This window comes from Leucoraja erinacea, chromosome 30, assembly GCF_028641065.1.
Source record: "Leucoraja erinacea ecotype New England chromosome 30, Leri_hhj_1, whole genome shotgun sequence".
In the NCBI taxonomy this organism is placed as follows: domain Eukaryota; kingdom Metazoa; phylum Chordata; class Chondrichthyes; order Rajiformes; family Rajidae; genus Leucoraja; species Leucoraja erinaceus.
The window spans coordinates 8,316,933-8,332,256 of NC_073406.1; the positions used below are offsets into that span (position 1 = coordinate 8,316,933).

Here is a 15,324-nt window from a genome sequence, read left to right on the forward strand (position 1 = left end):
TTTTCTTCAATCCTGAAGTCTCAACTACTTGCTTAGAGCCCTTCCCTGAAAATAATTGGAACCCTGCAGTACTTCACAAGGAATGACATGCGTGTTAATAAACTTTTTAGTATGGAAATTATCAAAGCCAAGTTCAATCTAATATTCTCACTTCCTTCACTTTCCATTGGGGAATGTGATCTTAGGCAGCATTATGATTGTTGATCACATAAATTTTTATACATCTTTAGCTGTCCTGGTATATCCTGAAAATGCTTTTCACTTCCATTTTCTCTCAGTGCATATGGATCCCTAACAGTCAGAAGCTTGCTGGACACGCGGGAGCACTGTCTGAATGAATTCAACTTTCCAGATCCTTACTCAAAAGTAGGCACTCCTGCTTTCCTTTACTTTATCTCGAAAAAAGAAATGGCATTCATTTACATGCAAAACAAAGGGTTGGCTGAGTGTCTTTGACTTTTATGTTGCGTTGATGATAGAAAACAGTGACCTGTGCTGACAGTACTGTGTGGTTGACAATGAAAGAGCGTTTGAACTATTTTAGGGATTGTACGATGAAGAGTTGGCTGCTAGGGGGTGCTGTTGTGCAAACAATGCTCTCCGGTATCACCAGAAATGTGTGCAGCCTACTCACCGCGCTAGTTCACCACTAACTCTTTTTGTAGAAAAGACTTTGAAGGAGATTCTTTATTTTAAACTACTTCCAATTTTACTGTGTTACTAAACTAAATAAACACCTAATAATTAAAAATCAATAATGCTAGATTTTTGTAAGTTGTAGTTGCGTTATTGTCACATGTACAGTGATACAGCCTTGTCTTGCGTACATTCCAATAAAATCATGCCATACTAATGCACAGTAATACACAGGTAAAAGTGAGCAATGACTGAGTTGATTTGGAACAGTTGCAAATACTTTCTTTTTACAAAGGTGTGATTTTCAAGCAAAATGACAAGGAAATGAGGAACAAAAAAATCTAGATAATTGTTTGATTTATTTAATATACTGATAAGAGACACTGGGGTGAATAATTATTTTTCCTTTCTTCCCCTTTGTAATATTTGAACTTAAAATGGGTTCTTTAAATTAATGTAACACTTGCATTGCAAGTTGAACTTATGGCCAGAGGAAGTGTCCCATGGGTTGAGGCAGCTACAAAATACTGGAAAAATGCAACTGGTTTTCTTACATCTTTATTTAGTTTTTGCTTATGTTTTCTGCGAAAACATATGTTAGAAATTAACCCCAGGATGAGATGGGGGTTATGTTTTTGGGGGGTGGGGGGCGAAGAGTATGTTGAAGGGATTTGCGCATTGGAAACAGATTTGCGGCAGGACTTGCAGTAACAAAGATGAGATTTTTTTAAATGCATGTAATTTGCTGCCCTCGTCTTTTTGAATTGTAAATTTAGGTTATGCTATCAAGTTAGCCTTAACCAGCTGTTGATGCTTCATGCTGGACATATAGTGTACATAAGTGTTTTGGGTGATCAGTGGGGTGCCAATTAATTGAGTTGCTTTGTCCTGCAAGAAAAGTAAACTCCTGCATTTATATAGTTTATTTTTGTGTCGCTCCTCAGATGTCTCTCAAAGTTCTACATAGACAAATCATGATTTTTGATATGCAGGAAACATGGCAGCCAATTTGTGCACAGCAGAATCCCACAAACTGCAGTGTCCCTTAATGTTGATGAGGATCCTACAGTTTAACAACTTCACCTTTGATAAAGTAGCAGGCCCTTTGGCTCACCTAGACTGTGCCGACCAGTGATCTCCCCATATACTAGCACAATCTTACATTCTATGAACAGTTTACAGAAGCCAATTAACCTACAAACCTGTGGGTCTTTTGAATGTGGGAGGAATCCGGACTAGCCGGTCGGTAAAAAGTTACGTGGTCACAGGGCGAATGTACAAGTTCCATACAGACAGCACCCGTGCTCAGGATCGAACCCGGGTCACTGGCGCTGTAAGGCAGCAACGCAACCGCTGCACCACCGTGCCGCTATCTCATTTCCTTTCTGGCTTATACTTCAGAAAACCTGGATTTAAACATCAGAGGTCAATTTGACAAAAGGTTTCAATCTTGAAATGTAACTCAGCTTCACAGTCCACCACTGCTGCCTAACCTGCGGCGTGTTCTCAGCATTTTCTGTTCTAATTTCATATCTTTCATATTTCTAGCATTGAGTTTTCATGGAGCTTCTTTTTCATTCTGATTGTTGCTTCAACTTCCTGCTCCAGGGACTTGATGCTTTAATACAATGCTGAACGAGTAGTATCTAGCAGATGATAAATTAAGGTTCTACTTGCCCCTCACAGTCAAAAAAGATCTTATGAACCAGCTTGACAACAAGCAGGTATCTTCTCCTTGTGTCCTGGCCCAGATTTACTCATTAAGCATCATTGGTGAAATAGATTATTGAGTAATTTATCTTCTTGCTATAAAAACAGAATTTCAGGTCAACGACGCATTGCTATGTTTAAGGGCTGAGTACACATTGGCTGCTGTGTCTCCTACCAGTGATTAATTTCACAAGTATTTCACAAGTATTTCAGAGTGGCATAGATAGATAGGGTAGGCTGTCAGAACCCTTTTCCCAGGGTGGATCTGTCCAACACTAAAGAGCATGGAGGTAAGGTGAGAGGGGGAAAGTTTAATGGAGATGTGCAGAACATGTTTTTTACACAGTGGTGGATCTGGAACGCATTAGCAGGAGTGATGGCGGAGGCAGATACCATGATGGCATTTAAGAGGCTTTTAGATAGGCACATGGAAATGCAGGAAATATACGGATATGGTTCATGTGCAGGCAGATGAGATCAGTTTAACTTGGCATCATGTTCGGCGCAAACATTGTGGGCCGAAGGGCCTGTTCCTGTGCTGTATTGTTCTATGTTTTATATATTAATCATGTATTGTTCTGGGACCTCTTGGGATCAGAAAAGGTGCAATGAAAGGAACTTTGTATCTTTAAGATTTCACCAGTGTTGGGGTAAACATCTGTATGTAGTAGAGAAAGATTTTCCCCATAAATTTTGCAATGCTTATATTAGTCTGGGGTTGGCATTACTAGCAGATTAATAGTGTTGAGACCCTGTAATAAGAACATAAGAAATGGGAGCAATAGATCATCTGGCCCTTGGGGCTGCAGCAACAGTCATTATGATCATAGCTGATCAATCTCAGCTCCATTTTCCAGTATTATTCCCTTTAATGTTCAGAAATCTATTGATCTAAATTGACTGAATGCAGTGACTGAGCCTCTACCACCCTCCTGGATAGACAAGCCCGAGGATTCGCCATCCCCTGAATTTCACTGCACATTTCGTATGTGTATGTGACGAATAAACTTGACTTGACTTGACTTGGAGAAATTTATCCTTGTATCGGTTCTAAATTGAGTGCCATTTATTCTGAAATTGTGCCAGTGATTCCTCAGCCAGGGGATATTGTATTTTAGGAGGGGTAAGTTAAATGTGAATGCATTATATTTTATATGATAGATTCATTTATCCTTTTAAGAAATCTGACCTGTGTACTGTTGCCCAAATCTCATTCCACAACCTGCTGAACCTCTTTTGTGTATTTCTTTTCACGCCCAGGAGCTTATGCTAATTGTAGCATTCGGTTAATTTTTGCACATGTGAGTCAATGCAATCAGTATTATGTTGTGTGCAGATGGACATTTGGTTGCAAATTTCACTGTACATTAATTGGTTAAGTGACAATAAACGCAAACTTGAACTCGAACTTGAACCTAAGTTTGTCGAGACTAGTCTGTGGCACATGGTCTGTTGCACAGAGTATAAACAACCCTGAAATTGCAACAGACATTTATACCCCACTTTGGTTACTTGCACGACATTAGAAGATGAGCATCAGTTTGTGATCCATGTATAACATTCATGTGTTAGTTTTTTGTCATTTTCTGAAATTTGACTGGAGCCTTGTGCATTCACTGTTTTCCAGGTGAAGCAAAGGGAAAATGACGTTGCATTGAAACACTTTCAGAAGGTGGTGGAGAACTTGGACTCCCTGAGCATGGAGGAGCGCCAGTTTGCATTAGTGAAAGGTCTCTTAGCAGGAAATGTCTTTGACTGGGGAGCCAAAGCTGTTTCAGAGTAAGTTTGACAGAAACTCAATAAACTGTTTAATACTATGATATCTTGCTGGGTTGGTGAAATCTCAGGGGAAAATAGTGCATTTACAGACTAAAGGGGCAACTGGTTTTTGAAACACGGTTTAACTGTTGTAATAACATTTAGCAAAGTGAGCTTATTTCAGTATCCTTTGCAACGTCCTGGACCTGCCTGTCTTTGATCATGTCTTTCTGTTGTCACATTTAGTGTTCTTGAAACAAATTCAGCGTTTGGTTTTGAAGAAGCGATGAAACGACTGCAAGGTAAGGAGCCGTGTTGCGTCTTGTGTCGTCGTAAGAATTTAAAGTAATTCAACTCTACAATAAGAAGGACAATTCCCAGTTGGTGCTATAACTTAATATTAAATATTCCACATCAACAGCGGTACACAATTCCCCTCTCCCCAAACCCTGACCCTGGTGCAACATGCTCGGATATGATACTTTCAGCGATAGTGGTTCATTATTGTGCTCACTACATAATCCAGGAAAGAAGACAGATCTGATAAGATGGAAGATTTTGCACCAACTAATTCACTTCAAAATCAAAGGACCACAACCGCATCAAAAATGCAGCAAACAAAAAGAGAGTGCGATGTCAGATTAATGCTTCAAGAATATCTCCTGAACTCTGAAGCCTCTACATGTTTGTTTGAATCGTTAACATTTTCTGCACTCGCATGTCCTGTTGTCTGCACATGGCAGTGACAATATTACTTTTTGTTACTGAGTCAGATATTGACGTGTCCCAGCATAGACACAGTATTGGTCTAATACTGAAATGTTTCTTCTCCGAGGGTTTCAGACTTTGTCAGAGTCCATCCCTGATGGATTTGGTGTGAATGATTAACTCTTGCATGCTTTTGTATTTCTCAGCACGCCCTTGGCTGGTCGATGCATATAATGACTGGATCGAGCGACTTAAGGTAGGAATTTTCATGCATGGCCACTGTTTGCATTTGCACTGTTTGCAGGTCAGGTTATTCCACCAGGATGATCTGAGAAATAGTGGTCAAAGCTTTAATTTTAGATATGGGTGTAAAACGTGGGAGTGAGCCACAAGATGGTTCCTTAAAAGTGATTTGTTGGTTGTGTGGAATCATATGATGCCATAGCTGTATACATGAAACAAATTTGTAAAATAGTATTATTGGATCTCATCATCTGATAAATATTTATCCAAGGTAGATACAAAATGCTGGAGTAACTCAGCGGGATAGGCAGCATCTGGAGAGAAGTAATGGGTGACGTTTGGGTCGAGACCCTTCTTCAGACTGAAAGTCAATTGAAAGCTGCCAAAGCGAAATAAAAGATGCTGTTCCTCCATTTTGCGTTTAGCTTCACTCTGACAAAGGAGGACGCCTAGGACAGTGTGTGAAAATGGAAAGGGGAATTAGAGTGTTTAGCAACCGGGAGATCAGGTAGGTCCAGGCAGGTTGAGTGAAGGTGTTCAGCAAAACGATTGCCCAGTCTACGTTTGGTCCTGCCGATACATAAGAGTCCACATCTTGAACAACGGATACAGTAGATGAGGTTGGGGGAGATGCAAATGAAAATTCTGTCAAACCTGAAAGGACTGTCGGGGTCCCTGGGCAGAGTTGAGGGAGGAGGTATAGGGGCAGGTGTTGCATCTCCTGCAGTTGCATGAGAAGGTACCTGGGGAGGGTGTGGATTGGGTGGGAAGGGATGTGTTAACCAGGGAGATGTGGTGGAAACAGTCTCTGAAGAAGGCGGAAAGGGGTGAAGATGGGAAGATGCCACTAGATGTGATCCCGTTGGATGTGTCGAAAATGTCGGAGGATTATGTTTTGTATGCGACGGCTAATGGGATGAAAGGTAAGGACTAGGGGGACTCTGTCCCTATTGCGACTAGGGGAGGGGGAACAAGGGCGGAGCTGCGGGGTACCGAGGAGACACGTGTGAGGATCTTATCTATGATGGAAGAGGGGAACCCATGTTCCCTAAAGAATGAGGACACCTCTGATGTCCGGGTAAGGAACACCTCATCTTGGGCGCAGATGCGTCGTAGATGAAGGAATTGGGAGAAGGGGATAGAGTCTTTGCAGGAAGCTGGGTGGGAAGAAGTGTAGTCGAGATAGTTGTGGGAGTCGGTGGGTTTGTAATAGATGTCAATCGATAATCTATCGCCTGTGAAGGAGACGATGAGATCAAGAAAGGAAGGACCTTATCTTGCCTAATTCGGCTTGTCCTCCACACCAAAGCCCAAAGTTCCCCAAAGCCTACACTGTGATTTTGAGACAGCCCCTCTCAAATGACGGCTCTCACAGGAGCTTGCCTTCCTTGTCTATGCTGCTAGTAAGATTGAAGCTGTTGAATACTGAGTTCTGTAAGTGCCTTATTCGGGATAAATGTGTTAGAAAATGTGTGCAGAAAGCTAATGTTTCTTTCTAGTTTTCTCTTTAAAATTGTTTTCAATTGACATTTTGCTTCTAAGCGATTGTGAACAAAGCACCTGGAAAACCAATTGCAGCAATTTCAATCTAATGGGGAGGTAGAAGTTTTTATATCCAGAATATATATATATCAATCTGATGTTCGTAGTTCTATTCTATTCCTATCATATGTCAGTAATAACTATTCGCAATGCCATTAAGTTCTCTGGATAGTTCTGTTTTATGAAAACAGACTCTGCAAGAAATTCAGCACATTTCTTCAAGACATGACCAATTGAATGATTAGAGATTAAAAAGCTGAGATGAGATTTACTTAGTGATCAAATACCAAACGCTACTGGCTTTCTCTTGCAGGGTCCTCCTCACAAATGTGCCTTATTTTTCGTAGATAATAGTGGGATAGACATAATTCTTGGAGTTTTCCCATTTGTCAGGGAGCTGCTGTCCAAAGGCACTGAGGTAAGGTATCGCACATTGCTTCATTTCATTGTGAAATAATGAACCACCTACCGACCCCTCCTCTTGTTCTATTCCTTGTGCTACCCCAAATTGCTTAACTAGTGAATTTGTTTGTTTGTGAGCGCTGAGGCTTCACTGTCTGAGCCATTGTGCTGGACTTGGTGGCAGTGGGCCCCACAACTGCCGGTAATACACTGAGCTACTTGGGAGTTAAATGCATCACACCAATGAACCTTATCCAATAACAACTGGGTACCAGTGTGCAGAGAGGACAGGCCTTAAAAATTAAGGTACCAGTGTAGGAGGTTTTGTGGGAGAAAAAATGGAAAGGCCGCGCGGTTACTTAAAGCTGACCTCCTGGTGTGCGAGTACCAGTCTTAAATAAGTCTCCCGTTACTTTGTAACAGGTGATTTATCAAAACTGGTGCTCGTGCACCAGGAGCTCAGCCTTAAATAACATCAACTTCACGTGGCCTTTCCATTTTTGCTCCAACACCAGCTAAAACCTGCTCTACATGTGTGAATGTTTGACCAGATTAGCCTCAAGGGTGCCCTGATATTCAATGGTGACTCCAGGAAAGCAGAAGTACAGAAGAGATGAGAATTGGGAGGATGATAACTTATTTTCCATCTATTAGGGAGATGTTCTTTCATTAGTGTCGCTCAGGAGGTCAGCTGTTAATCCTTCCCCACTCCCAACCCTGTGTGAGCTTTAGGTCATTGACTATAGGCTTCACACACTGAAGCTACTGCACAGCTGCCTGGTGCCATTAATGTTTTATTCTAAGTTTGAAGTGTTCTTGCTGTAGGCTTGGCTACAAATTGAACAAATGTTAAAGATATAAAAATGTAATTTAGTTTCAAATTTTGTTCTGGTGCGATGGTGTAATTGTGTGCTCTTTGCTGCATTTGTTTAAGCAGAGAGCATTTACCATGTTTGAACTTCTATAATAATAAATTAAAATGCTCATATCTATTTTATGTGTACACTATATTAATATGGATGTTTTATCCGTGTGCCATGCAAAGTTAGGTGGAATAGAGGTGCAGAACACAATTACTTTAAGATGGGGCATCTTGGTGAGCGTGGACAAGCTGGGCTGAAGGGCCTGTATCTGTGCTGTAGAATTCTATCATACATGATCCATCTGTACAGATCCAGCTGAGCCCTTTAAATTAGAACATAGAACAGTCAACATAGGAAAGGGCCTTTGGCCTACAATGTCTGCTGAATATGATGGCAAAACAAATTCTTTATGTGCCAACACATAATCTATATCCCTCCACACTCTGTATATTCAAGGGCTGGGAGGGAGAAAGAGCTAATAATAGGATGTCTGGCTGTTCATACATCTTCCTTTTCCTCCCTTGGATGACATGGTTCGCAACAAACATTGGAGGAAATCTGTGTTTCACTTAAGACTTTTCACATGGAGAAATGTCAGTTAGATACATCTCATGTAATTTCACTCGCCATGCTAGTTTCATCAAGTGTTTTTGCTACGTGTAGGATGGGTTTTCACATTGCAGTAACAGTAAGTTGACATGTTGGAGAGGAATAAATCATTTTGAAAACTATATTTATTCATGATAAACATCACCTCCTGAGTTATAAGTGTGTCAAAGATTACCTTGTTCACAACTTCTCCCCTTCCCACATCTTCACTTTGCCAGCTAGCTGTTGTGCAGAAGAACTTTGTGTAGATGTTGCCAATTTGGTGCCTGATCATCTTTCTCTGTCTATCATCCATTTTCCCTCCTTTATGAGCAGTCCAAGCAGCTGGGACTAATACTATATGGAGAGTGGATAGGCAGTGACAGTGCTTGGACAATGTGCTGGAACTTCTGGATCATTGCTGTAGATGCATTTGATGCAATGGGAGAAATTTGAGTCTTATTTTGCCATGCGGCTTTTACAGCACGGAAGTGGATTTGTTTAATTTCACTCCGAGCTTTCTGACATTATTGTTTTCCAATGCAGGTTATTTTAGCCAGTAACTCAGGACCAGCATTAAATGATGTTACTTGCTGTGAGTTGACAATAGTTACGGAGAGGATTGCAGCAATGGATTCAGTCATCAGGTATGGAACTGAACTTCATCCACCTTTGGTTCAGGTAAATTAAACCACTTACTTGTCAGAAGAATTCTGATAACATGGACCACTTTGCAGTTTTGTTTTCTTGTTGAATTTCATTGAATTTACACGGCTAACGAAACAGTGGGACTATGGGCTGAAATGTTTCCTTTGATGCTGTAAGATTCTGTGGATCTTGGAATAGCTATAGATAAGCTGCTTGCATCGTCTTGAGTTTAGCCAGTCTTAGTTCAGGAACTGATCTTGCTCAGAGAGTGAAGACAAGGCCAGTTCCAATGATGATGCCCTCTTCCATCAAATAACTTCCTGATACAGGCAACCAACTAAGCTCACTTGTGAAAGATTTACCTAGGAACAGGACCTTTGTGCTTATTGATTCCCACTTTAATTGAGCGAAAAAAAGCCACACAACATTTTACACTGTTTCTCTCAACAGAAGAAATTGTATATGAGGGCTTGGTCTTTCTCCAGGGATCTGATGATTTTCTGCCATATTTTTAATAGTTACTAGACCAAGTGCAGACCAGTTGGGTCTGTTCCCCCAATGTGCGGTTGTGGGGGGGGGGGGGGGGGGGGGAGGCAGCGTCACACACACTAACTATCCCCCCCCCCCCCCCACTCACGCTAATTACCCCCTTGATATTATATTAATATTATTAATTTGCTCCTTTTACCCCATAACCACCCTATCTACTGACGCATAGCCCCCAGTCACATCTAGAGGGGGGGGGGCGTAGAGAGAGTGAGGGCAGAGAGAGAAGGGGCAGAGGCAGAGAGAGAGACAGAGACACAGAGAGAGGGGCAAGAGGGATAGGGGGTGGAGAGGAGGATAAGAGGGAGGGTGGGTGAGGGGGGAAAGGGAGGGGAGAGAGAGAGTGAGGGGGTGAGGTGGGGTGGAGGGTGGAGGGGGGTGTGTGGAGGGGATGGAGGAGGGGAGGGGGGAGGGGGAGGAGGGGGGGTGGGAGGAGGGAGGAGGAGAGGGGGGGAGAGGAGAGGAGGAGGGGGGGGGGGGGGGGGGAGAGGGGTGGAGGTGGGGGGGGAGGGGAGGGGGGGAGGAGGGAGGGAGGGGGGGGAAGGGGGAGGGGGAGGGGGGGGGGGGGAAGAGGGGGGGGGGGGGAGGAGGAGAGGGGGGGGGAGAGGAGAGGAAAGGGGGGGGGAGAAGGAGAGGAAAGGGGGGGGGAGAAGGAGAGGAAAGGGGGGGGGAGAACCTAAAAAAACATTTTAGAACCAAAAAATACACATTCTCCAAGCATTGTAGAACCAAAAGAGACACTTTTTGCAAACATTTTAGAACCAATAGACACATTCTGCAAGCGTTTTAGAACCACGAAGGACACTTACATTTGAGTAGACATGTGTTCAGTGTTATTCACAGCTCAGAGAAACGTGACCCTCTGCCTTCCTCCAGCTTGCAGACAGTGATTGAGGCACACCACTTCCTGGTTTTATAGTCCCTCCCCCCTGCCGCCAGCAGGGGCAGCAGAGAGAATGGGGAATTTTGTAAAATCATTAATATCTCTGTCATTTTTCATCGACGGGAAAAATCCTTGGTACACATACGGTGGAGGGGGGCTCTGAGCAAGGTGACGGCCGTAGATGGCGGCGTTCTCTCGGAAATCGCAGCACAGATGGCCAAAACCGGTCAAGAATAGACTTTTAGTAATATAGATTTGGTTCCTGTAATCTTGTTTGTTGAGGCTGTTGCTAATCCTTCCATGGCCTTGTAATCATTCCGTTCAAGTCTGTCTGAAACATTGCAAGTGATAACCATTTAACTTTGCTCCCTTTAATTTTTACAGGACAGCTTTAGAAAAAGATAAATTATTGCTAGTTCAGAGTGGCTCCAGTTCACCATGTCTCGATCTGAGGTACGTTTACCCCAATTGCCCAATCTTTTTTTCTTAATTTAACTTAATTTAATTTTATTTGTCTCTGTTGGGCCTCATTTCTTTCTTCAAATGCGGACACATTACATTGCGTTCTGTCATCTTATCCTTTTCCTGTTACTTTTTATTTTCCAGCTCCTTTGTTTTGTAAGATCTTGAATGTACAAATTAATTTTGTTCAACAGTGCAAGAAAAAGTCAAGTTGGTCAACTGCAATTCAATTTCTTGGTCTGAATCCTATCCCGTCATGCTGACAATGCCAGACTCATTCACATTTTAAGACATTTTTCATTCTCGCTCCTCCTTCATCTACCCATTGAATCATCTGTCAGGCATGTGGATGATTGGGTAACTCAAAATTCAAGTGGTGGTTATTCATCCTTCCTCATGAAGTATAATTACTGGCCACTTATAATGACCGCACTGCAGTCCTGATTGACAACAGAAGTCTGGCAAGGGTTCTGGAACGTTCCGGTCTTTGCTGCTAAGTTGCCTGTAGCAACTAAACCATTGGGGAGGTGTTGTCCTGTTCGGTTGCTATGCATGTGCTCCATGGGCTGAGTAATCTGGCATCAGTTCTGCCAATATCTGGCAGGAGGAGTGTAGCCTGTGTTTGTCTGTGTGATGTCCATCAACATTTTTCTAGTATTCTTCCACTTATTTCACATCTCTGTCAGCCAGAGCTCAGTGGACTGCTAATTGAAACCGTGCCCCCCCCACCCCAGCTCCCCAACAATTAGCCAGAGCACCAGAGACAGTGGCAGAAGGAGGCCATTCTGCCCTCTGAGCAGGCTGCTCCATTCATTAACGCCATGGGTAGTTTTTGAGATGCTTCCACTGGTAGTTACAAGATTAGGGGTTGGACATTTAAAGCAGAGGTGTGCAGGAACCTCTAACAAGCAAACTGACATTGCTTTTGCATCTGATCTAGTTGCTAGAACAGCTACTTGGTTGTAGGATGACAAGACTGGGAATTCATTAGTAGGGGGTTTAGAGACACAGTGCGGAAACAAGCCCTTCGGCCCACTGGGTCCGCGCCGACCTGCGATCCCTGCATATTAACATTAACACACACACCCACACAACAATTTTTACATATACCGAGCCAATTTACCTACATACCAGCACGTCTTTGGAATGTGGCGGGAAACCAAAGATCTCGGAGAAAACCCATGCTGTCACGGGGAGAACGTACAAACTCCGAACAGGCAACACCCTTATTCGGGAATGAAGCTGGGTCTCCGGCGCTGCAAATGCTGTAAATCAGCAACTCTATCGCTGCACCACCATGCCGTCATATAAGAGTCCAAAGGAATAGGTGAAAAACATTGTTAATTAAGGAAGGAATCTGTGAGGTGCTGAGTGGTGACATCGATGCAGTGAATACTGAGGTGGTAGTGGTTTCAGTGCAAAGAATAACTGGAATAGGAAAGCAGGTGGGATTCTGTCTGCCCTCTAGATGTTGCTGCTCAATAGGATAAAATGTAAATGGTAAATATTAAAGGTATGTAAGAGTGACCCACAATTATCATGTAATTTTAATCTTTATTGATAGGATTAATCAAACTTGAATTGAACAAACTATGTTGTGCGTCAAGGAATATTCCTTAAAGTAGTATGATACGGAACTTATTCATGACGAAGGGTCTCAACCTGAAATGTTACCCATTCCTTCTCTCCAGAGATGCTGCCTGTCCCGCTGAGTTACTCCAGCTTTTTGTGTCTAACTTCGGTTTAAACCAGCATCTGCAGTTCCTTACACTACTCGTGAACAGGTTATTTACAGTTATTTATGTCTAATGGCGGTGGATAGTGTTGGGAGCGTTGAGGCTGTGCATCAGAAACAGATAGAAGCCTTGCATGAAAGGAGCTATCTATTGCACCAGCCCCATCAGCTACTACCTGATCTATCTGTGGAAGAGTTGGCAATTCCCACTTTGTCATCATGAGCCCCCACAGAACCCAAGTGGAAGGAAATATTTTTTTAACGCAAGGATCAGCAAGGAATGAGCTATTAAAAGGTCTTGGTCTGTTTTTCTGTACTTTGACCCTCTCTGCACCTGTATTTGTTTTGGCCATTGATGTACTTCGCTTACTGCTTTTCTAACTTCTCACTTTGTTTCTCCCCTTCCTTAATTGCCTTCAAGGTTAGAGAGTGATGTTGCAGGGTGCGTCTGATGGTTCTTGTATTTCTCTTTTTTTTAGTCGGCTTGACAAAGGATTGGCGACGGTGGTGTGGGAGAGGAAGACTGACTTAGTGATCATTGAAGGCATGGGCCGAGCTATTCATACAAATTATTATGCTGCATTACGTTGTGAAAGCCTGAAACTCGCTGTCATCAAGAACGCCTGGTTGGCAGAGCGGCTTGGTGGAAACATCTTCAGTGTAGTTTTTAAATATGAGATGGCACCAAAGTGAAAATGTGGACTACTTGCTGAGGAAGGACTTGGCGTTGCACTGACACTGAGAGGGCCGTGGAATGTATTGTAATATTTTCTGTGATTATATATTTGCAGATTGGAAAAAAAGTTAATATGGATCTGCAAAGCTTTTGTGTCAGAAGCAATAATATATATTATATATGTACAGCTACCATATACTTGTTTTAAGAAAACATTTATTGTACAGACACAGTATTTGTGGAAATGAATATTGTTTTGCTTTTGTTCACTCAAGACAATCAGGTTTAATGCTATCCCTTTCTCCAGCTGTTCCCTTGAAGAAATCGAGAATGGATGGTGTGAAATGCAGATGCTAAGGTTTGGGTCCCCCTAAGATGAATTGGTACATGGCTCAGATTTACATCCTGTGATTGGCACTCAGTAAAACAGTTATACATGTCTTTAAATCTTGAATTATATCAGAAGAGAACAATTTAAGTAATTTAAAATTAAGAATATAGTAGTGTTCAATGCAAGTTGTTTACTGTATTAATATGTACAGTGGGAGTGAATTAGTCTGGTGGATTTAGTAAGGGGGAGCACTTTGAGTCTTAACAGGTTTACATTGAATTGTGGCAGATGTTTTCCCCGCCCTACAAAGACTCTTTGACTCACCCTGGCAATGCCTACCAAAAGAACGCATCTGTGCTAATCCCATTTATCAGCACCTAGTCTGTATCCTTCTCTGCTTTGGCCATTCAAATATTTAGTTTAGTTTAGTGATACAGGTCCTCCCGCCCACCGAGTCCGCACCGACCAGCGATCCCCACTTACCAGCGACTACTTAAATATTGTGAGGGCATCTGCCTCTAAAACACTCTCAGGCACTCAATTACAAATTCCAACCACTCTCAGTAATAAAGACCTCCTCGTGTCCCTCTAAGCCTCCTGCTCCTTATTGTAAACTTCTGCTCTCTGGATATAGGCATTTCAAGTCTGTCATGTATTCTGTTTCCTTGCCAGATGAAAGAATGCAATCTTGTGCTTTTACAGAAACTTGGGGATAGTCCAAAATAAGTTAAAATCAATGAGGTGTTATTTAAATCTTTGTGATATGGGAAATGCTTCAGCCAATTAATACTCTACAAGGGCCCCTCAAACAGCAATGGGGTAGTGTCCAAAAACCAAACAAAAATACTGTCCCATCACACCCCCTGTAATTATTCCACATCGGCTTTTACATTCTCGAGTTTACATTTTCCTCTAAAGATGGCATCTTCTGCAGCCTCCATCACTTTGCACAGTGCTAGAGAGGCATCCGAGACTTTGAAATGTATTTCTGGGCTTGGATTGGGCTCGTAACCTCTCAGTTCTTGCAAGAAAGATATGCACTGATGGGCTGTTCACACCTACACAGTACCATTTCCATGAGCGCCACAGGCAAAGTCTGCAATCTGAAGCAACTAATATCTACAAACAGTAATTCAAAGGATACACTATAATTTGTTGTAACCTGCACTGTGCATCAGCAATCCTGAGGCCTTATTTCATGAATGACCTTCTACCTGACAAAAAAACCAGTGTGGCGTGAATTGATTCGCCCTATTGTCCGTGTGATGGCATGTAAACAAAGGTTTTGTCAGGCAGCAAGTGTTGCATACAATTTTGCCCGTTATAATTCATTGCAAGCAATGCTTGGTGCAAAGATTCTGTTAATAGGAAGGAACTGCAGATGCCGGTTTACACCGAAGATGGACATTAAATGCAGGAGTAACTCAGCGGGACAGGCAGCATCGCTGGAGAGAAGGAATGGGTAAAGTTTCGGGTTGAGACCTTTCTTCAGACTTGAGAGTCAGGGGGGAGGGATTAGTTCTCCAACTAGTTTCATTTTCCTCCTGATTAAATATTACTGATTGTGTGGATTGGTGTCACTTTCCCCTCTGC

General features: G+C 42.5%; 1 protein-coding gene across 4 annotated transcripts in view; it reads left to right on the plus strand.

Annotated features, from left to right (window-relative positions):
• Positions 1-13,669, plus strand: part of pank4 (pantothenate kinase 4 (inactive)) — a 33,004-nt gene extending 19,335 nt beyond the window's left edge. For 2 of the 4 annotated variants that reach the window (XM_055659362.1, XM_055659363.1), the window contains exons 12-19: positions 279-366; positions 3,974-4,125; positions 4,351-4,406; positions 5,019-5,068; positions 6,911-7,015; positions 8,997-9,097; positions 10,912-10,980; positions 13,204-13,669. In XM_055659362.1, coding sequence (XP_055515337.1) covers positions 279-366; positions 3,974-4,125; positions 4,351-4,406; positions 5,019-5,068; positions 6,911-7,015; positions 8,997-9,097; positions 10,912-10,980; positions 13,204-13,417 — 835 coding nt within the window. In that variant the 3' untranslated portion in view covers positions 13,418-13,669. Of the gene's footprint in view, positions 1-278; positions 367-3,973; positions 4,126-4,350; positions 4,407-5,018; positions 5,069-6,910; positions 7,016-8,996; positions 9,132-10,911; positions 10,981-13,203 lie in introns of those variants that run through there. The other 2 variants (XM_055659364.1, XR_008725871.1) reach the window with 2 other exon arrangements.
• The last annotated feature ends 1,655 nt before the right edge of the window (positions 13,670-15,324 follow it).